Raw genomic sequence first — 22,517 nt, forward strand, 5'->3', positions numbered from 1 at the left:
ACCATAGCCGTTCTCTTTATCTGCACCAGCTGAGGAAACAGGAAGCGTTCGGTCGAAGTGGACATGCAAACGTCTGTCTGATTAAGAATGTGCGTTCAGATGGAGGAGTCCTTGAGGAAATGCGGTGAAAGGGAACGTTTCGTATTGAAACACGACTTCCGTGCAATGCTCCCAACAGTTCCATCGTGTACATTTAACAACTTCCATGTGACTTACGGCACCCTTATGACATCACTGATGGCAGATTTATTTACATAAGGAGGATTCGTTCGGTTGCATGCGGATTGTTTATGGGTTACAGATAAAGGCAACTGCGCACGCGTGGTTATCTCTCCTCCGTTCGGATAAAAAAAAAAAAAAATTGTAAATGACTTTTGCGATGTGGGAAAAAAGGATTTTGATGAAAGTGAATGTCTGGGGAGACGAAGAAGAGCGCGTTTTACGGTAGGGAAAAAAAAATGGCGTTTGGTTAGACCGGAAGTGAAAGAAAAATCAAAAATGAAATAAAGAAAAGAGGAAATTCCGTTGCGGAAGTTGATGTTTATTATTTGGCGGAACAAACTCACTTGTCTTGCTTTTCCCGTGACGATCTGAGTTATGGTTCCATTCCAACGGTTTATTTCTTCTTTTCACCGACGTCGGTGGCCTCAAATGTTCGACCCCTTTAGTTACAAGTGACATGTGCATTCGCAAAATTACGTAGTTTCCGTGCAATCGCTGAAACTCAAAATGAAACCGTCTCGAAGGTCAAACAAGTGGAAATCAAAAAAAAAAAAAAAAAGACCAATGATAGGGGTTGTGTGTGACCTCGCAGCGCCGCTGATTGTTTTCGATTGCACCGTATCGTACTTTCCGCATGTAGATGGACTGCGGTCACGAGCGAGTTCACGAAATGCACCGCGGAGCATCTTCCGCTAGGACTGTATCGTTCAGGGTCGAGGGTCATCGGAGTAATTACCGTCCAGCATCGATCGGATCGGGCAGAATAACACATTCTTAGCGCTCACTTTCCAACGGGAAAGAAACTTGTGTCAGAACAGAGGAGATTCTTTGAGGGATTTCCCTTTAATTTGAACAAGAAAGAAGTTCAAAGATTGCGTTTGTATTGCTGATTCACATGCAAAGATGAGGTCGAAACTGGTTCTTGTATTATGATGAATCTGATAAAAACAATTGCTGTTGAATCGTACAAAATTAGGGCAATCTACTGCAGCAAATGACATTAGAACACACCCACTCACTCACCCACCCACACACAGACACACACACACACACACACACACACACACACAACGAAAATACGCCATCTATCTTGGAAAGACGCACGTATGCTGAGTACATTACTTGAAATATTTATCTTAAGAAAAGTTTGTATGATTAAACCTCTATGTACTTACTTGCAGGGTTAAACTGTTCTCTGGCGTTCATTTTCATTCTTCATTGTGTTTCTTTCCCTTCTCCGAAAAAAAGTAAACAGTGACTCACGGAACTGCACCGTTCTACAGTCTTCGCGACATCGATGGGGGATGGTTATTCCTGTGGGACTGATTAATGATCTGCACAATCCCACTTCCCTTGTGTACTGTGCAATTATGGAACTCCCTGGAGATAAAGCAAGCACTATAAGATGAAATCGACACATTTCAGACTGCTGGCACAACCTTCTTATGTCGTCCATTCAAGTTAAATGCCAGCGATCGCTTTGTAACATGTCAAAATCATGTGTTAAGATAGTACTTACCTCCGACATCGTGTTCTTAGTTTCTGCCAAATGATACTCCTTATAACTACTCATGCGATCCACTCTTAATATCGATCAAACTGAATACTGAATAGTCCGCAGTGAAGATCAAATCTATTTCCTTTTATGATCCAAACAATTTTAAATTCTACTTCCGGTCTGTTTCAAATAACCAATTTCATAAATCTATTAATTCGGTCTTCGTGATGAAACAGAACTCGAGTTTTTTTGTTTTTTTTTTGTTGTTTTTATTTCATATTTGACAGTTTTTATTTCGTGTCATGACTACTTGCTTGATCTATCTTTTCGTATACCTCCATACGAGACAGGCTAACTCATCATTTGATTGAAAAGATCTGATAAAGGTTGCTCATGTCATAGACGGGTTCGAACCCCGGTATTTTCAACCAACGGACTCGTCTATACCAACGCGCGCGTTTTGCAAAGTACCTTTTCAATATCCAACCACTCTACAATATCTGAAGATTGCCACTTAGTGGAGCTTCCATGGCGTAGTTGGTAGAACGATGTCGCCCTTGGGGTGGAAAAAACACTGGTTCGAATCCAGTCTACAACACAAAGAACCTTTATAAAATTCAATAAAAGTGATAAAAATGACTTGTCTTAGGCGAAGGTGAAGTTTTTCTGGCAGTAAAACAGACAAACCCACCAGAATAACGCACGCAATATGCAGACGATGAACTTCAGAGGTCATTCAAACAACCATAACTAGTCCGTTCGATATCCACTCAGCCATTCACCAATATCATTAATAATTACTGCATTCATTTATATCTGCTGCTATTCCTCATAGAAACAACCTAATATCTTCACTAATGTCACATATGTATCCGAGATGCTTCTAAGCTATAATGTTCTACCACTGCTTTAAAAAAAGAAAAAAAAATCGAACTAGCATCTCGAATATCTCCAACTCCGAGCTATCTATATTACAATCGAATTTTTCTAAATATATCCATTATTCACAAAATATTCCGCATGGGATTACTAAATCGAAATGCGTACATTAATATTAATACAATGCTAATGTATAATAATTAAAAGAGGAAGTTTTCGTACACATCGCAACTCTGATATTAATGAAACAGAACAAATAATGAAGATGATGATTTAATTAAACTCCAGACATCATTAATAAATGCATACTGATCGTCTGGAGCACAAAATTATACATTACACTACACTGATAATGTGTCTGGAGGTCAAATAAAACCAATAAAAATACTTTGGATAACTATGATAGAGAGAGAAACAAGACGAGACAAAAATATTTCGATTTTAGATGTAAACATTTTGTTTAAAAATCTATTTTCTATTTCTTTATAATTACTGAATTATTTTGATTATTAAAAATAATTTCTTGTTTTTCTTTTTCTTCAGATGGTGGAGGCTACAATGGTGATGTGTATAGTGCCCTCAAGCGTAGTATCCTATCTCAGCTGACGTCACCTGATCGTAATGCTGGCAGTATCAATTCCCGGTTCTCCAATCAACAAAACACAGCTTTTAATATCAGGCTTCAAAAACTATTATTCGAGGTAAAGAATACGAGAACAGAGTTAGGTTTAATGGTTTAGAATTTCAAGAATTGATTGCAAAACAAACAATACTGAAAACAATTCTATAAGGCCTTTGTTGTTGTTGTTGTTGTTTTGTTTTGTTTTTTATTTAAATATTTAGTGCAAGCAAGAATGAACTCGAAAACTGATTGTTGGCATTATCGTGTTTAACAAACGTAACAATACCACATTCTATAATTGGCAGAAACATCAATAATCCACTATTACGTTTGCGTATTGCAGCATCTTTGCTTCTTGAAAGGTCAACATGTGTTCACAGCGACATTAATATTGGAATGGCATGATGTCTAACAACGCACGTAATATCATCTTGGCCATCCTCTTTCTGTATCCTGCGTTTCCTTCTACTCTTTAATAATTTCTCTTTCATAATCATGTTATTGAGGTAAGGCAAAGGACATTATGTCTCTTACTGACTCCCGATGTTTCATTAAATATCAAATACCCTCTCATTATACGTGCTTGCCGCATAGCAATTCCGATAGCATAGCTTCACTGGGAAAGCACATTTCGGGAAAATTTTGGTGATGTGTATGTGTGTGTGTGCGAGCCCTTCTATGAATTTCCCCTAGTCTATTAGTCTAGTGACGTCATTGAAATGAAGTTAATTCTCTCTGAAGCCGGGGTGAGTAGATTTTTCTAGAACATCTTTTATCGACTAAGCATAGAAAATGTGGCTTTTACTCAGCACTGTGTTGTGTGTGAGTGAGTGAGAGAAAGAGAGAGAGAGAAATGAAAATAAGATTTTATTTCTGTTTGTTATCATTGTATCATTTGTTTTTAATTTTTAATCAAAAATCACAAACTCTGCCTAAATTGCTAAAAAAGGCAGTTTGCCTTATTTAACATTATTATTTAACATTAGTTTGCCTTTAAAAATGATCTCACAATTCTTGAGTAAGGAATATACCCAGATCAATATATCAATAGCGAGATCATCAATATTTCTGAAATAATATTGCGTCATTAAGAAAAGCCAAGATTTTCAGGTTAGAAATACGACTTTAAGATATTTTTAAAATCTTAAAAATCATTTTTTTGAAAAAAAATTCAAAAATCTTTCTGAAACCTGATGCTCAAGTTGTAATGAAAAAAGTTATGAGCGATTTTCAAAATCCCGAAAAAAAAGAAAAAAAAAAAGCATTTCATAAGGATGATCCGTGTGTCCAACGGCTATGTACTATCACATTTAGGAAAATACGCTCGCTAACAAATAATAATAAGTATTTGAAAAATACGATAGTTTAATTTTATTCGAAAACCACTTAATCCAGAGGATTTTAGTATGAATATTTTGTACGAATAACGTAATCTTAAATTCTAAACTACACTTTTATCATATGAATAATATAAATCGTCACCAGTCCACAAGCTATAAGCTCATTTCTGTTTCGCATACCTATTAATAATACATTTCTTTGATGGTTCTCTGTATCACATGAAACTATCGTCTAATTTCATGACCCCCCCCCCCAAAAAAAAAGAAATTTCTTTAGTCATGTGACAGGATTTTAACTTTCAGCCTTGGAAGGCCTAATTCTCAGTTTACTTTGCTGGGAAAGATTGATTTTACAAGAATACAGTAACTGAGTTTGCATCCGGATTCAGTCCATCGTTCTAAATACGATAGTGCATTGGCAGCTGTAACACTCTTTTGGGTCACCATTATGTAACCTTTGTTCTGAAAGGAATTTCTTTCCATAACCTCATAAAAAAAAAAAAAAAAACGAGAGAAATTCGAAAATAAGTTACGTCTAGAGAATGTAATGGCGGTGGGCCGTGTCACTCTGCTGGTTTCTGTGGTCACCATTTGCAGTAAATGTGAAGTGACACCTCAGGAGGGAGTCCAAAATAAAGGAAGCAAAACCAATAAAACAGCCAGAAGTGTTGTTTCGCGTGTAGTAAACCGGGATCGTTGTATTTGCTTCATTCAGTTTATTCGACCTGAAGTTATAAAACTACCTCGTAACCTCTGTGTGGGTTTTTTGGATGAGAATGTGACTATTGTTTTTTAATCTACAGCTTCAAGATATTCTCCCGTTATCCCGTCTCCTCTTGAACAAATGGATTATTGAAGATTATCATTTTTTTTTCAATACTGAACAATTATATGAGAAGGTCTGAGAGTTTATATTTGCTCAGCATCAAGATTGAAATGAAAGTTCTTACGTATACACTCATGAATACGTAGTAAATTCACTACTAATTTTGAGTTTCTTTTCATTGAAATATTTCATTATTTTTTGTTTGTTTGTTTTTTTTAATCAACTCTCCCCACACAAGAGGTTTGTAGAACTGACATTCCACTGGAAGAGCCTGAATTATTGGTAAGAATTCAAAAGGAACTAATTGGCGTTCTTTGCAAAGTTGAAAAAGGATGAAAAAAAGCTAGTTCTGGGAATTTATTTTATTTTATTTTATTTTATTTTTTGAGTTATGAATGCTATGCTGTGAATGCAACAAATATATTGCTAGATAGGAAAATAGCAGGGACAGTGATTGCCATTGACCTCTGATATCTCAAACCGGCCGTGTAACTATTTCATGCCGCTAAGCGAATAGTTCGTCTACAGTGCAGTTTCTTCAGCTTCCGAAGTAGAAAATAGCATCTTCTGATTATCTTAAAACTATTCTGTATGGTGGAAAAGTGTAGAGATACTTATCTGCTAAATTTTTCAACCGGGTTGGCTGAGTGGATAACGTACCTGTTCTCCAACCAACCGACTATGGTTTCGGATGCCTCTTTGGACATGGATGATTTGTGAGGGGTCTTTACGTCTTTCATGGAGTATCTCACCTCACGATATCAACCGTGAGCACACAACACATCAAACCAGGAGTTATAGTCGGGTTATAGTCTATTCTATAACCCAACCTGAGAAGAGCCTTCGATTATTTCGAAACCCCATAGAAATTCGCTGGGAACTTAAGCCTAGATTTTAAGCCAACATATGTTTCGTTCAATAACTGAAACTTCTGATAGCCTTTTTGCTTGGCTGTAAATTGAAATTTTGTTTGTCTTTTTTGCACTACGATGTACTTTGGCTATCCATATAAGGCTGTGGAAGTAAATTCAAAACAATTCCTCTTATATGAGCCTGTTTATTGGCAGCATGATTAATAACATGCCGTCACATTAATAGCAAACAGCTTGAGGCGTTCGATTTGGTGTAAGAAAATATAAAACACCCTTTCACTTAGGAAACACTCTTGTCTCTTGCATAATAAAAACCCTTAAATAGTGACAATCTGGAATGAAACTTATCATAACTTTAATTCTGTTCGTGAAGTTTTCAAAGCATTTTATTTAATGCTAGCTTTTCTGCTCACATTGAGTGCCGAAATCACGTCTTTCGTATAACTTCATTTCACATAAATTTTCGCGTAACTTCGTTCCCAAATAACTTTTCACTGCGATTATTACGAAAAGTTATTTTCGTAACATAACTTTTCGTAATTATTCACTGTGACAAACTTTTCTTTTAACTCTATTTCCTATAACCTTTCGTATAACTCTTCATCTTGGCAAACTTTCCGTTTAACTTCAAAGATATACATAATAATCTGCCACCTGGTGTACCGAAACAGAACTTATTACTTCCACGGAAATGTTGAAGTATCTCAACTTGAAGTTGAAGTGTCTCAACTGTCGTAAACAAATAAAGGAAACTATTCTATTATATAAACATAAACAAAATATTTTGTTTTCCAAATGAAGTTAACTAATAACTAAATCTGTTTTTCAAACTATATATCAATATTTTGAAATTTTAATTTTTATCTGTCTATCAATTGCGTTTATTCTTCTGGCAGGATTGTCTGTTTTAGGAGATTAAAAACTCATACACCCCGTATGAGATCAGTTAACTCATCCCATCCTTAATTAAAAGTCCTCATAAAGACTTTCGCGTTGTATAAGGGATTTGAACCCAAATTTTTCCATCGAAAGGGCATAGTCGTTAGCGGATATGCTACGAAGGCTCGAAACTATCGTATTATAATCATTATTTTACAGAGAATCCTTTTCCAATAACCCTTAAGATACGCTATTTGAAAATCACGCATGGAGAAGACAAACACCATCAGAAAATCATCATGATCTAAAACCAGCATCCACAACCCCCTAAGAAATTGATTGACATTTTTATCACTAAATCAGAATAATGTAATCAATTCTGGACCATTAATGTCAAATAAAGAAACCCAATTGGAATGATTTTCTTTAAATTTCTTGTATTTTGTCTTCGAGAATATCCGTTGTTCCTGATGAGCCAAGATAAAGGAAGAAAATGAACTTGTAACCCCTAAAGTGAAGCCGTTTCGTTTGTTCCAACTCGACAGATAACAAATATCTTCGTGTGCTTTCCTTAATCTTAGCAGTAACGAAACGGGCGGGGCAACTGCGGGTATTCAGAGCTCCCCCGAAAAAAAAAAAAAAAAGGATGCGATGGAATCGAAATAGTACCAACGCTATTTTGTCGGAGATTATCAGTGGGCGGGCGATTCCCAAGTTCGCTAATGAGCTTCTGTCAGATCGCGCAGGCATCCCAACGAGCTTGATTAAAAGTGCCATCGGAAGAACAGATGGAAGGAAGATGAGATAATCCTCCTTTGCTTGCAAAGTAGAAAGGCCGAACTACGAAAAATACTGTTAAAGATAGAGGAAGTATTCGGACATTCACGATTCTGTTTGCCCTACTCCGAGCTGACTGCGGAAAGGGATGCTGAGTTTCTACGAGATGACGAATGTGGCTTATTCTGTGGATTGTAATAAAGTTTTGAACTCTGGGTAATATGCAGTGGTGTACCGAGGAGGGAGGGGAACAGGGGACCCGGCCCCCCCAAAAAAAAGAAAAAGGGAAAAAAAAAAAAAACACTAGAAAATTTTTTTAAAATCTTTTCCGAATTAAAATTCATTTTTTTAATTTATGTTGTGTCGTGTCTTCTATTTCTATACTACTTATGAATTAACTATCACACAAGGTGGGAATACCTTATAGCTCTCAGGAATCACGGCCGCTGCGAACGAGGTAGTGCTCGGGCGGGCCGAGCCGGGCCAGAGAGGATCAAAGGTTTCATGTATTGGCGATCATTGCAGATACTCAGTCATAGGTCGTATGAAATGCGTAGTGTCTATTCTCAAATCGTCTACTCAACTCCTCCCCCCCCTCCAAGATGAAATCCTGGATGCGCCACTGATAGTATGTATACCCATCTTGCTTACTTCGAAGATTATTGTCGTAACTGATTATGCTATCATAAGTCTGAATTCATTATTATGAGGAATGTGGCAACGATTGACGTTTCCGATTTCCTAAAATTAAAAATAAAATAATAAATAAACAAAACAAACCTCGCTCTGTTTTGAGACACTCTTTAACTTCATAGAAAGTTAAGCGATAAACAAAAATAGAGAAAGATAGCGATAAATAGAGAGAGCAAGTAAGAGAGAGAAAGGTAGACTCTCTCTGTAGACTCTCTCTCTCTCTCTCTCTCTCTCTATGCATGTGTGTGTGTGTGTGTGTGTGTGTGTGTGTGTGTGTGTGTGTGTGTGTGTGTGTGTGTGTTCTGGGCTTCATAATCCATTTTAGCTCCAGTTTTGAGACCCGGTTTAGACCTTATTACCTCCCTCCACCCACCGTCTTATTAGTTCGTACATAACCAAACGGAGCAGTTCTCAACTTGAACTGTTTGCTTCTATTTGGAAGACTTCTTCCATTCAGATCATTAATGGTCGTATTATAACTGGGCAAACGTGACCACACGTGTGTTCCTTATTTCCACGGCAACGGATCAAGTCACCTTCTAATGAATTCTCAGAGGAAGTGAGCATATCCTAATTTGTATATCCTCGTGAATATTTAATCCTAGCTCGGCTTTTGTGGAGCAGTAATGAGTGGAAAGTTGATATATACAGCACAAGGACCGTAGATTTCTCTAGGGATTGGAGGAAAAGGAAGAAGAGCAGAGGAAGGAAGGCTTCACTCGCGCGCAGAGAAAACGAACACACACACACACACACACACACACACACACACACACACACACACACACACACACACACACACACAAAATACTCGGAGCTTAACATGCAATGCAGTCAAATGGCCACGGAGAGAAGATTTTAGTGAATTTTTCTTTGTGTTTAGCTAACGGCATACACATCTGGCAATAAGAAACGGGAAGTCACGGACCGAAAATATCTTTTGTGTTTCCTTTTGTGTGTTTCCGGTGAACAGAAATTACTGCAGCGGAGGCTTTCTGTAATAGATGACTCTATATTGCCTCCGAGTAAACCGGGGTCGACAGGAGAAGCAGGGACTTCAGATTGGATCAGGAAGAGAACAGAAAGAGTAGATGGGCCCACGACAATGAAACTTTCATGAGATTTAGCCGATGCATTGTGACGAAATTTCACCTCGCACGTTTCTTCCTGCTCGCCTACGTGCCTCAACACTCCCTTCCCCCACCGTACGTGCGTCAAGTTTCGGCGATTGAATTTCCTTCGATTCAGCATTTACGACAGCGCCCCCTATTAGCAGTGTCCTCGATCGAAAATTGCTCCGAATAAGCTACAACTCCATCCTTTCTGCGTTCATCGAACATTTTTTTTTTTTTTTCATTCTCTTTCTCCGGCTTCTTCGCAACACTATCTCGAAGGGGCCTTTATAATTCTAAACCGGTCTTATATTCCCCAGTCGGAAAAATTGCTTGACATCGACCTATTTTTACTAACAATACAAGTTGCACATGGTTCGCATGGATTCGTTATTATGATGTCTACTTATGCGTGACAACAACTGCATGCAGTGTAATTTAATACAGAAGAATTTTTAGGCCCTAAATAAATAAATAACACGTGGATATCCAACAAAAGACTATTTATATAGAAAACATAAACTATGTTTTCTACATAAACCATGTTTATGCTTTACTTCATAACCGGTCGTATATTTCACTATCATTTTTACAGAAACGTTGGATAAATGTTCAAAATGCCCACCTGCTTAATCTCATTTTGAACTACAAGCTCTTTGATTGCTTGTTTATTCAGAAGTGACATATTGTCAGTGATTTATTTCGGTTGCTGTTGAGTTTTTGATAATAAAAGTCTGGCAAGAACTTATCGTTAAATATCTGTTATGCTTCTTATCTATTTTTTTCTATTTATACTCTCTCTCTCTCTCTCTCCGATCATTCTAGCTAACACGAGGCATGTAATATTCTGCTGACACAACAACCTTAAGAAAATTGTGTGTGTTTGCACGATCGGGGGTCAATAAGTGAATTCTATCTAAACCTCGATATTTGAAGTATCTGAAAGATACTTTCTTGTTTAGGTTTAATGTAATATTTGTACCAAAAATATCTTTTCGCAAGCAATAACTAAACAGTAAATATTTTGGCTAGTGCTTAATCGGAATGGGCCTCACAGAAACGAACGATCATTTTATATTACTTCCGGTCTCCATTAAGCTAACTGTCGATATCACACCAGACGTTGAAAATTATCTATCATCCTTTTTTAAAAGTAATCTACTTGTTTACCTGTTTCTTTGCAGTGCATGTTGATCCCTAATATTTTTTCTGTACGGTTTAGTAATCCATTAGATGCTTCGGAAGTCTCTCTCTCTATCTATCTATCCATCTCTCTCTCTCTCTCTCTCTCTCTCTCTCTCTCTCTCGCTAACAAGATGTCAAGTTTGAAAAAACTATTTTTTTTTATCCTGTAATGAGTAATTGGATTAAAGAAACTCTTCGTACTCCTATAAAGTCCAAGAGTGTCTTAAGTTTATACGGCGAAATATTTTAAGATTGGAGTAACTAAACAAGACAGGAACAATAACGCGGTCAAGAAACAAGGAAAGAGTTCAAACTTTTTCCTTTAATAAAAAATAAAAATAAAAGTCTTAAAAGTTTGAGAGATGAAGTTAAAGGAACGAAGTGCCTCGAAATATTTAACAAGATTTGGTTTGTCAAGATGTTTTTTTTTTATTTTCATTATTATTATATAAAAATAGATTAACATATTTGGTATCGCCTTTTTTTTTAATTCTTTGCCAAAACTTTAGGATCTGAAATGAACAAAGCAAAAACATCGCTAGTAATGACAACAAAAGGGTGAATATTAATGAGAAAAATATATAAAGAAAAAAAAACATCGAAAAAAATTCAAGATGAAATCACAATACAATTTTTATCACTCTGTAGTTATGTTGTGCATTGTGATGTTTCCACGATGGCACTACTGACATGATTGGAGTATGATATCCACCTTATCTGAAAAAAAATAAACAGCTTAGAAATCTACTTATAAGCAGGAAGTTCGGACTACAAGCAAAGAACAGATAATCCTTCTGTAAATAGACTTCAATTCCTACACAAATTCATAATACAAGCTCATGGCGTTTTTCTATTCTTCTTTAATATTAATGCAAACTTCACAAGAAGAGTTATTTTGAAAATAAACTGTACAACCAAGGTAACTTGCATGGTAAGAAGTGCAATTTTAATACATAGAGATGAGAGTCGTATTGTGATATTTTGTATAAGTACGCTAAAAAAAAATAGCTCCAGAATAAAGCAGCATATAGAGATACCAGCTTGAGCCCTCTACTAAGGCTGAACGCGAAATCAACACAAGCGCATTGTCGTCTTCTTTCACTTATTTTACAAATCCAATGTCGTAGCTGTCAAGGAATCGAAGTGACGTAAACCTCAAGAAATCTAGAAAGTGCTGCGGGGGAGGGGGAAGTAGAACTGCGAGGACTTCTGTTCATCTTTGATCAATGAATGCAAACGTTGTGTTCACTGTTAAGATTTGGATTGCAAAGTTGAGCGCCAGTTTTGCACCTGCACGCGAGAGTTAAACTCAGGATGGAAATGGTTTCCATTGTTATCAGAGCTGACGTAACTATAGTAACAGACGTAAGACACTTGCTCTTTATGGCCATATATTTCATCGAATGCTGGACATCTGTGGATAGTTTTCTATGAATTATTCGATGAAATTTGGGAGAACCGAGATTAAACGTCGCCATATTTGATCATATGACTACAGATTACTTACATGTCTCCATTTTGAGAGCGTTGGATTCACGTGATGTAGTCCAAATCACCAAATATTACAAGTCGCGTGATAATTCATCGAAGTGACTCCCAGATGTATCTCCACCGAACTCTCTCTAGCGAAGGATGTACGCTGGTTATCAATGATACATAAAGCAGCGGAACATTGAAGTGTTACGTACAGGGACGCATGCGATGACATACACTCTGCATCGTGTCATGCTGAAAGTTGTGATGTGGTGAAGGGATTTAGTTGTCGGCCTGGCTTCCGTCACTTCATGATTACCCAAGTAGCCCCTTGAACACGCGGTGCTTGTCTAACCGAACAAACTCCACTTGTGCAAAGTTTGTTCTCGGTGTATTCAGGTGTCTAATTACATTCAGTTGCCATCCACAATCGCGCTATTAAGCAGAGTAAGTGTGCTGCTGTAGGGACAATTGTGGCCATGATTTCAGTTACTCTTTGTTACACACAGCAACAGTGTTACTTCAATACCATCGTTCGTATTACCCCTCTATAGAGCAACCCCTGATAGCAGTTTTATGTCAGACTCCTCATCACCTGTCACAAAAGATCAGACATAATAAACCTCTTCAAAAATTACATAACTAGGAGCTTCCTTGTACACAACACATGCGTGAATAATATATGCAATTTTTTAAAAAATAAAATTAATAAAATAAAGATCACTCCGTAGACTACACTGGTTATTACTCCCATGCTGATTCAAGTATTCGTAGATTGAATTCTAATTAATTTTTAATTCATTCTTTCTCAATTTATTTTTTCTAAATTCATTTTTTCTAACTTATTCTATCTAAAGGTATTTTTTTCTAAATATTGTTCTACATTCGTATTTTTCTAAATTTTTTTTTCTAAATTCGTTTTTTCTATTTTATTCTTTATAAATTCATTTTTTCTAAGTCATTATTTCTAAATACATATTTTTCTAGATATTTTTTTTCTAACCCCAATTCAATTCGTTTTTCTAAAATAAGAAAAATCATTTTTGAATTTGAAATAGAAAAGAAATATTTTTGTTACGTAACAGATTTAAACTCTTCTCCAACTATCTATAGTCACGTGTCAAACTATAATCCATCCACTTTTACGTGGTTTTTGCTTTCATTTGGGTTTTATTCTGCATTTATCGCTTTTCATAACATCAAACTATTTTATTTTCAGATCGAAGAATCATCGCTTCAGTCTCTAAAAGAATATCGCAAAGCTGCTCTAATTAGAGGACAAAAGTCAGTTATAACGCGAGATCTGCCCCTCTATCAAAAGATATTAGAAAAGCGTGGCTTCGTAATCCACAGTCCTCCCTGGTACAGAACGCATCATCTGGTGGAGACCAACAGAACTGTGTATTATATGGCAGACAGTAAGTGACTTCGTTTGCATCTCATTTCATAAAATTATTATTATTAAACTTCCACACTATGGAATTCGACTGTACGAGACACGATCAACACTGGCAACTGGGAAGGCACGTTTAGACCTGTTTAACTTCAATAACAATAAGAATAATAATCTTCTTGCATCATATTACATTATTCTAAGAAACAAATTGTCTTTACTTTGTAATTTTTCTTCGGCTATCTTACTACAGAGCGATGAAACGCAGTTGATTACAAGACTGTCTTCAAGTTTGCATTTTTCTATTAATATTAAGAATAGAAATAACAGAAATATCTCGTAGCTACAAAAACGATGATTTTATGCTAAAAAAAAACGATTTCTAACTGATGAGTCGAACTGTAAGGCACACACACAGACACACACGTTTAATGTTCACAATACGGTTGAAGAAAAAAAAAAAAAGTGTAGCTGCGACTCGATTTCCTGGCCATTAGGGCACTTTGGTAGCCTTGAAGTAGAATTCCAATCCAAATGGGAAAAGTAAAGTGCGCACAGGATGACCAAGTGTTGTCAGATCACGTGACTTACAATAACACCAATTCCCTCAGCTATCCGGAGAATGCACGCATTGTTCAAACGACAGACTCTCTGACACGTGATATCAACAGTAGAGCACAAGGGAAAATCACGATTATTACAACTATTATTGTAGTCGCAGTTCACATCCCAAATCTCTTTTATGTGGGGAGAAAGCATACTTCACAAAGAATAAGAATCTTTTTACAAGGATGCCGAGTACACTCAATGCAGTAAAAGATCAATCCCAAATAGAATAATTTGAAAAGAAACAAAAAACAACTGAAATCTGCGTTTCAGCCTTTATATTGTTTAGAATAAATGTACAACAATGCAAATAGTTTCCCAGCAACGGATAATGTATTGTGTTGTAAGGTCGCGTAGTTATTTAATTGTAATAAGTGAAATTTCAGTTGCATAAAATATTGGTTCACTATTTCTTTGTTTTCATTATATTCAGACCATGAAAAAGTAATGATTAGTATGAGAGAACCGAAGATTCGTAAGTAGTTAAATTTCGTGTTTTGCTAAGTTAAAACTAATATATTCAAATATTATATACAATATATATAAATATATTTATACAAAATATAAATATACAAAATAAATATACTAAATTTAGCCATTGTAATTTAACCTAAATAATAAAATATAACTATAAAAATTCCAACTCACAGTTACAAAAGTCTTCTTGTGGGAATATTTTGGCTTTAAAAATTAAATAGTATGCGTACTTCCGGGGAAACGATTGTAGGTCAAGGCCAATAGATGGTGAAGATAAATAATCCACTTCAATATACCCAAAAATGCGAAAGCAACACAGAAAAAACTATCCAGATGTAGCAAATATAGCTTTTGATACAAAAATACACTGTTATTTCAACTGATTCTTGACGCAGTCGTATAAATAGGAACCATTTCTATCCATAGGAAAGAGATTACACACTATCTGAAGCTTTTCTTGGAAACTACTGGTTTAGGTAACGGCTTCTTATATATCTACACACACACACACACACACACACACACACACACACACACACACACACACACACACACACACACACACACGTACAAGAGATACAGATAACGAAGGCCTTCCAACTAGTTTCCCCCGTATCGGTTTATGGACACGGTAAAGATAGGATTTGTATCTTCAAGCAGTAGAATATCTCTTCGATTTTTCACCAAGACGTTCTTTTTAGCAAACTACTTACGATTTAAGGAAATATGAGTCACAAACAATAAGGAAGCTTGGTAGAACAATGGCAAGCAATATTATGAGTTTCCTTGTTTTGGTGGCAATCGATAAATGGATGGATTGTCTTGGTCAACTATTTTCGTTTGTAAAAAAAATAAATAAATAAAATAAATAAAAAAAAAGGAAAATAAAATAATAATCATGGTTATTTCTTTTTTAAGCTCATTGAATTGTAATGCTTAATAATGTTATTTGTATTTTTATATATATTGTGATCTCGGTTAAATTAATGTTAATAGATTATCCCGTTTTAATTGTTTATTTATTTATTTATTTATTTTTACTTTTTTTTTTTTTTTTTTTGAGTGTAGAAATCGAATCTCTCCGCCAGACGACGCTACAGTCGGAATCGTTAAACTGGAGTCTTGTGTTGTGTATGACGTTTTCAGATGGCGATCCTGGTTTGTGCTTGGAGAAGAAAGAATTATTGAAAGTTTTACCTGACATTCGGGTAAGTAATTAAAAAAAAAAAAAAAGGGAAAGAAAGAAGAAAAAATTCACTTTCGTTTTAATAATACAGATAAGATTATGGTTAATCACAATCAAGTTGCAGCTGACCTTTTTCCGAAAATCTGGAACGCAATTACTTCCAACTAAAGAATACATTGAATGATTTCTCTCACCTTCGTGCCATCCAAATTTAATGGTGAACTCTTTTAAGTCAAAGCCTACACTATGCAGAAGTCATTCCGTAATCGCCGATGCGGATTCTATCATAGGCATTCTATGAAATTCCTTTTTGTTTACATTTGGACAAGCGCCCTAGGAAGATTGAAAAACTAAAGCTGTTGTACCTTGGCAGTTGACTCATGAATTAATAGACGTAAAACACACAATTGCACTACTAATCCTATGATAGTCGCTTTATAAATACCAATTACTCGATGTGAATGGGGATAACAAGTTTCCGCTTGTTATGTTCAAAAAGCATGGTGATATTCCGGTCATCTAACTGGAGAATCCAAGTAAAAGAAAATCCCGATGCGTTACTTATTTTCGTCCAGCTTTTAGGATATTTTTCATAATTTTTGGAAGCAAATAATGTAAACTCACCATATGAGTTTTAAAGTTGAAAGCATGTCCTGGTTACTCAGAATTATTTTTATAATAGTTAAAATAATAAAAAAATAAACCTCGACATTCTTGTATTTTTCGTATGCTGCAAATTGATAGAATTAAGGAGTCGGTGGGGGTTGGGGGGGGGAGATGGTTCCTTTAGATAATTTAAAAGTCTTGTTTAATTAGTTGGTGTCGGGAAACGGTAACAGCCGGTTACCGTATTTTATCATAGTTTAATACTTTTATATGGAAAGGGAATTATTAGAAATCAAAAGAAAGATTTAACAGAAAATGAATGCACTACCACATCCAAAGAATTACAGAATCGAGTTTAAGATGGATTTAAGAACTTTCAACAAATAAAAGTCGGTCCTAAAGATTAATTCTTGTAAAATCATTCTCTTGGTTATTCTTCTATATTATTATTATTATTATATATATATATATATATATATATATATATATATATATATATATATATATATATATATATATATATATATATATATATATATATATATATATATATATATATATATATTTATATATATATATATATATTTTGGATTTTGGATGACATGAAACGTTTGGATCCTTGGGGAGGGGGGGGAGTCTCCTCAACCTCCATATAACACTACACAGTTTTATTTGATAAAATGATTCTAAATGCTCCTCTGATACTATCAGGGGAATCGAAACCGAGCTCGTTCCAATCAAAGGTCATTACAGCTTGTGACTGTGCTATGGAGGTGTTTCATTTCTAAGAACGCGAAATGTTTATTTCTCGCTTTCAAATCCCAAAATAATGGCCTTGACTGCAGTTCCTTAATTGTCGTTTTAAGTGGAAGAGGCTGCCTACAGTACAATTTCAGGACTTACAAAACGGAACTCGAGAAAAAACTCAAAAACATTTCCTACAAAATCTATCCAGGACTCCCAGCTTTTACTCAGGATTCAATAGTTCCTTTCTTCTGTCTTCTTTATTTAATCGTAGTCTTCATGGAACCCAAAGCATATTAATAGTGTTGGGGGATTCAGGGGTTGAAATAAGCAGAGACTATATAGGATCATTCTCAGTCGGTATAGACGAAGCGATTTGGTCGGAAAGACCTGGATTCAATATCCCGTCCAAACGTTCCAAACCTGAGTTCAATTCCCGTGAATAACCTTTATCTGTTCTCTTTCGACTAAAGGTGAGTTAGCCATTTTCATACGGAGGTAGAGGGTTTTTCACCTGGAAACTCGGGGTTTTTCGTCCCCCAGAACAGGCAAACCGACCCCGTGAACACACGCATCTACAGACATAGGACACACCGGGAGGCATAGGGCTAACCACCTTATCCTCGAGGCGATCGCGGTTTCGAATCGTAATAAGCCATGCCTAATACGAACGTAACGGGCCACTAGACCTAATGTACGTATATGGAGGAGGAAATAAAATCATAGGGTCATGCTACTTCAAGCCTCCGATAAATAAGCTGATGGTGGTGGTACAGTCACACCGTGTGAGAAAAGTCATCTTAATGTTACATTGACTTCATAAAATGTGGTCTATGGATTCATTTACAAATTATTATCGGTGTGTTCCTTGAGGAATGTTGGTTGTATGAACCACGCTCTGCAATACATACCAAGTCATTCATAAATCATAATTTACATTTTAATGCCAAAACTATTCAAGGGTATTCAAGATATCCGCAATAAGAATTCCATGTCTGCTGTTGTTCCGATTGTACTGTTATTGAAATAACAGTATTGAAACAGAACACAATTATTGCATTATAGCTTTAATTCATCTCATGGTTTCTTTACAGGTGAATCGGATCCCTGGAATTCGAGGTATTCTCTGGCAAAAGGATGCCCTCTGTAGTACGATGAACGAAGCTCGTAAACTATCAGGTAAGAGAAAATAAGCTAGTTGTTAGAGAGAGAGAGAGAGAGAGAGAGAGAGAGAGAGAGAGAGAGTGTGTGTGTGTGTGTGTGTGTGTGTGTGTGTGTGTGTGTGTGTGTGTGTGTGTGTGTGTGTGTGTGTGTGTGTGTGTGCGCGTGCGTGTGTGTGTGTGCGTGTGTGTGTGTGTGTGTGCGCACTTCGGTAACACAGAAATGATTGCTTTCATTTGCGGCAAGAAGGGCCGCGAGCTCATTAACTAATGATTTTTTCACGTCAACTTCGTGCTCTCCCCTCGGAGCTGCACGACCTCTAGCCTATCGAAAAACAAAGCTCAAATCTCGCCAAGTAAACTTCAGCTGTCATTATCAAGGCCACGTCACGTTTTTCCCGGTGCAACAATAAACACGCAGCCTGCTTTAGGATACGTGAGTAGACGAGATCAATTCAACCGGCAGAAATCTCATCACCAGAATAACACCGAAGCCTTTTTCCATTACAACCCATTTAGATGTTCCATTAGAAACGAAACCGAGATTAAATTTTAGGATGTTTTGGTTTTTATTTTTCACTTTTATTTTGCCACATCTTTTTTTTACTATTAGGAAACCTCGTTCGTGAAATGAGTTATAAAAATGAAATGTGATTTTTTTTTTCTCTTTTACTGCTGTAGCCTTAGAAAAAGATTTCGCACCTCCCATCTGCTTCAACCTGCCATCCCAGTACCACAAATACCTACATGCTGCCGAAACTCTGGGGTTATCTACACAATGGCTTTTGAAACCAATTACTTTCGGAACGCCTTCGCCTGGTCCGAGGTTACTCGATATTTTCAGTCCGTTGGGACAAGCGGATCTACAGGAGTAAGTATTAAAGATGATCACTTTCACTTAGTATCTTTTATTAAGAAATTCTTTACAGATATGTTATCTGCAACTTATTGAAAGTACTGTTAGTTCAATGACAGCTGTGGGGTGCTTAAAAATATTAAATAAACGACAGCAAGATACCATTCAAGATGCTCTTTTGAATTATATTTTCTAAATGTTATTTTATTTGCAGTTGATAGTTTCTTATTTAAATAATTTAAGAGATACTTGCCCAAAGAAGCATGGACACGTCCAAATACTATCACCATTGCTGAGACATTTCCTTTTAGTGTTTAAATTCTTTATTAATCTAAATTTGACATTACGCAAATCAAAAAACACAATTAAGATTAACTATGTGCATTGGGATGACAAGCCAGAGTTTCTGGAAGGGAAAACCCCTCAACCACCGTATGAGACTGGCTAACTCACCTTCCGTTACAAAGTCCTGATAAAGGTTCTTCACATCCTAGACGGAATTCAAATCCAGGTGCTTCCGACGAAAGGCATCGTCAATACTGACTGAGATACGCAAGCTGTGCATTGACTATACAATATACTTCAGACTTTTTTTTCTCTACAAGGAAATCCAAGAAGGTGAGCTATTGTTCTGCGGAGGAACCTAAGAATGTATAAGAAATTAATGAGATGAAGGATAGTTCTGCGGGATGGAATAAAAAAAAAAAAAATGGCCAGAACACACGGATTTAATAGACATAATGCATTGGCATCATAGCCATATATAATTTTACTAATATCAAATCAAGTATGTAAAAATTAAGTTTTAGATAATGACGAAATAAATAATATTATACCATCGGTGTGTTTGCAATTAGAAATTTAATTCCTCTAATAATGCATGATATATATAAGATAGAAAATCATAGGGATCATCAGATAAAACGATGACCTTTTATAACTTACCACTCTCCCACCTGAGGCTACCTTTCTAAAGATGTAACCGTCTACATTAGATTCACATCAATCACGGAAGGCACACCTGCCTGGTGTAGACCATCTTATCAATATCTAGCCGATCAACTCTTTTGACAATGTCGTATATCTCAGTGTTTCTTGGATACGGCAAAAGTGACCTTTGACTTTTACTCCGTACCTGATCATCGTTAATCGTATTGTTCTATAGAAAATTTACGTGATGTAAAACCTATAGGGGAAAATTAAGTATTGGGATGAGAAAACTTATACCAATACTTATCTGTATTGATATTCATATCAATTGCTGAGATATTTTTAATCTTTTTCCTTCTTGTTCATAAAGAATGATAGGTTGATTTTCTGTTTTTCAGAAGTAGCCGACACAGAGGTGTTGTGCAGCAACTGGTTCCTAAGCCTTTACTGGTGTTTGGTCAACCTGTTACAGTTCGACTTTATGTTCTCGTAACGTCTTTGTTTCCACTTCGAGTGTATGTACATAGTCAGGGTATCGTCCATCATAGGTACGACCACTCCAAGAACTTCAGAAAGGTAAGTTGAAATGTTAGATGTAATCAAAACCACCCCATTATTTAAATAATTGGTAAAATATCTTTTTTTAAAAAAAAATTCTATTCATCGGTGTTTATAATAATAGTTTCTGTAATACTGATGTGTATATCTTTTTATTTTTATTTATTTTATTTTATTTTAATTTTTTTAGATATCGGGCCGGACATGGCCCCTGTCCCAATTATGGCAATACATTTCTAAAAATTATGGGGAACATGTGGTTCAAACAGCTATAGAAAATGTCTACCAACTTCTAGCACAAACCTTACTTGTGGCTGAGTTTGTTTTAATGACGTCATCTACCGAATTATTTAACCTTCCACCAGGCTTTGGCAATTTCAGGTAGGTGACAAAAAATCATGTTGACTTGAATTTTCATACGATCACATGCTTTCTCGTGACTTTTTTTAAATGCCAGACTGCTTGCGTTGGACGCTATTGACTAAATTATTAATTTATTTTAAAAAAAATCAGCTAACGCCTTTTTATTCCCGTATACGGGGAGTAGGCGAGGTCATTTAGCCCTACCTAACATTTTGGAGACTGAGTGGGCAGTTCAATCTCCACTGGTACCAGTCAGAGATAGATGGCCCAAGGCTATCACTAATTAAGCGGTACACAGTGAAGAGAGACGGCTCAAATGTGCCGCCATCTCGTGGTCCCTAACCCTAACACAATATATTTAATGTCTGAAATAATGTGGGTTCTACGGTCGATTTTCTTGAATTTACGGGACGAAAAACCCGAGTTTCCGGGAGGAAAAACCCGCTTGCCCGTGACAGAGATCGACTAACTCGGGAACCGGTCGAAAAAAGGCTTAGAAAAATTTCCTCTAGTCGCCGACTAGACTCGAAACCAAGTCTTCCTTCGTGCGGCCAAGCGCCGTGGTGTGTTTATTGATTTATTTTGATGTTGAAAATGGTACTCGGACATTCATGACATTTGTCCATTGCCAAATGTCATACCGTAAAAATTTGGGTTCGAGCCCGTCTAGAATATGAGAAACATTTACAAGGATTTTCAAATGAAAGCCAATCTGGTCTCATACACAGGTGGTAGGGTTTTTCATCCAACAAACAGGCAAACTAGCCGAAGAACACAGCACTTAAAAACATAATATCCTGTCTTCATACCCTTAGTTGGATCGATAATGCAATTTCCATAGCACTTGTTTTATTTATTAAAAATAGGAATGCAACATTTTTACCTTTTTTTTTTATATCCCATTTCATAGTTTTCTTTTTCTTTAGATGTCATTACTGCTTCCAGTTGCTGGGATTTGACGTCATTTTTAATTCAAGTTTTCATCCTATTATAACGGAAGTAAATGGCCAACCAAATCTTCAGGAATCCAACAAACAAGAAGAGTATCAAATCAACCGAGTCAAACGATCTGTAGTGGAGGATATGGCATCGTTGCTCTTTGAACCCACCCCAGTTGCACAACATGTGGAAGAAACCATCGCGGCCACAAAAGGAAACGTTGGAATATTGGTAAGAAAAAAAATAAAATAAAATAAGAAGAGATAAATCTTGGAGGGGGAAAAATAAGCAAGTTACTTCAATGCATTTAACAATTTAAAT

General features: G+C 36.2%; 1 protein-coding gene across 3 annotated transcripts in view; it reads left to right on the plus strand.

Annotated features, from left to right (window-relative positions):
• The window catches only part of LOC150106587 (cadherin-like and PC-esterase domain-containing protein 1), an 85,427-nt gene that overhangs the window by 39,064 nt on the left and 23,846 nt on the right, over positions 1–22,517 (plus strand). For all 3 annotated transcript variants that reach the window (XM_090392559.1, XM_090392557.1, XM_090392558.1), the window contains exons 4-11: positions 3,143–3,300; positions 13,598–13,796; positions 15,923–16,062; positions 18,485–18,569; positions 19,232–19,421; positions 20,735–20,912; positions 21,085–21,275; positions 22,184–22,427. In XM_090392559.1, coding sequence (XP_090248685.1) covers positions 3,143–3,300; positions 13,598–13,796; positions 15,923–16,062; positions 18,485–18,569; positions 19,232–19,421; positions 20,735–20,912; positions 21,085–21,275; positions 22,184–22,427 — 1,385 coding nt within the window. The remainder of the gene's footprint in view (positions 1–3,142; positions 3,301–13,597; positions 13,797–15,922; positions 16,063–18,484; positions 18,570–19,231; positions 19,422–20,734; positions 20,913–21,084; positions 21,276–22,183; positions 22,428–22,517) is intronic.

Source organism: Typopeltis vanoorti, chromosome 5, assembly GCF_054136105.1.
Source record: "Typopeltis vanoorti isolate ZY-2024b chromosome 5, IOZ_Tvanoo_1.0, whole genome shotgun sequence".
In the NCBI taxonomy this organism is placed as follows: Eukaryota; Metazoa; Arthropoda; class Arachnida; order Uropygi; family Thelyphonidae; genus Typopeltis; species Typopeltis vanoorti.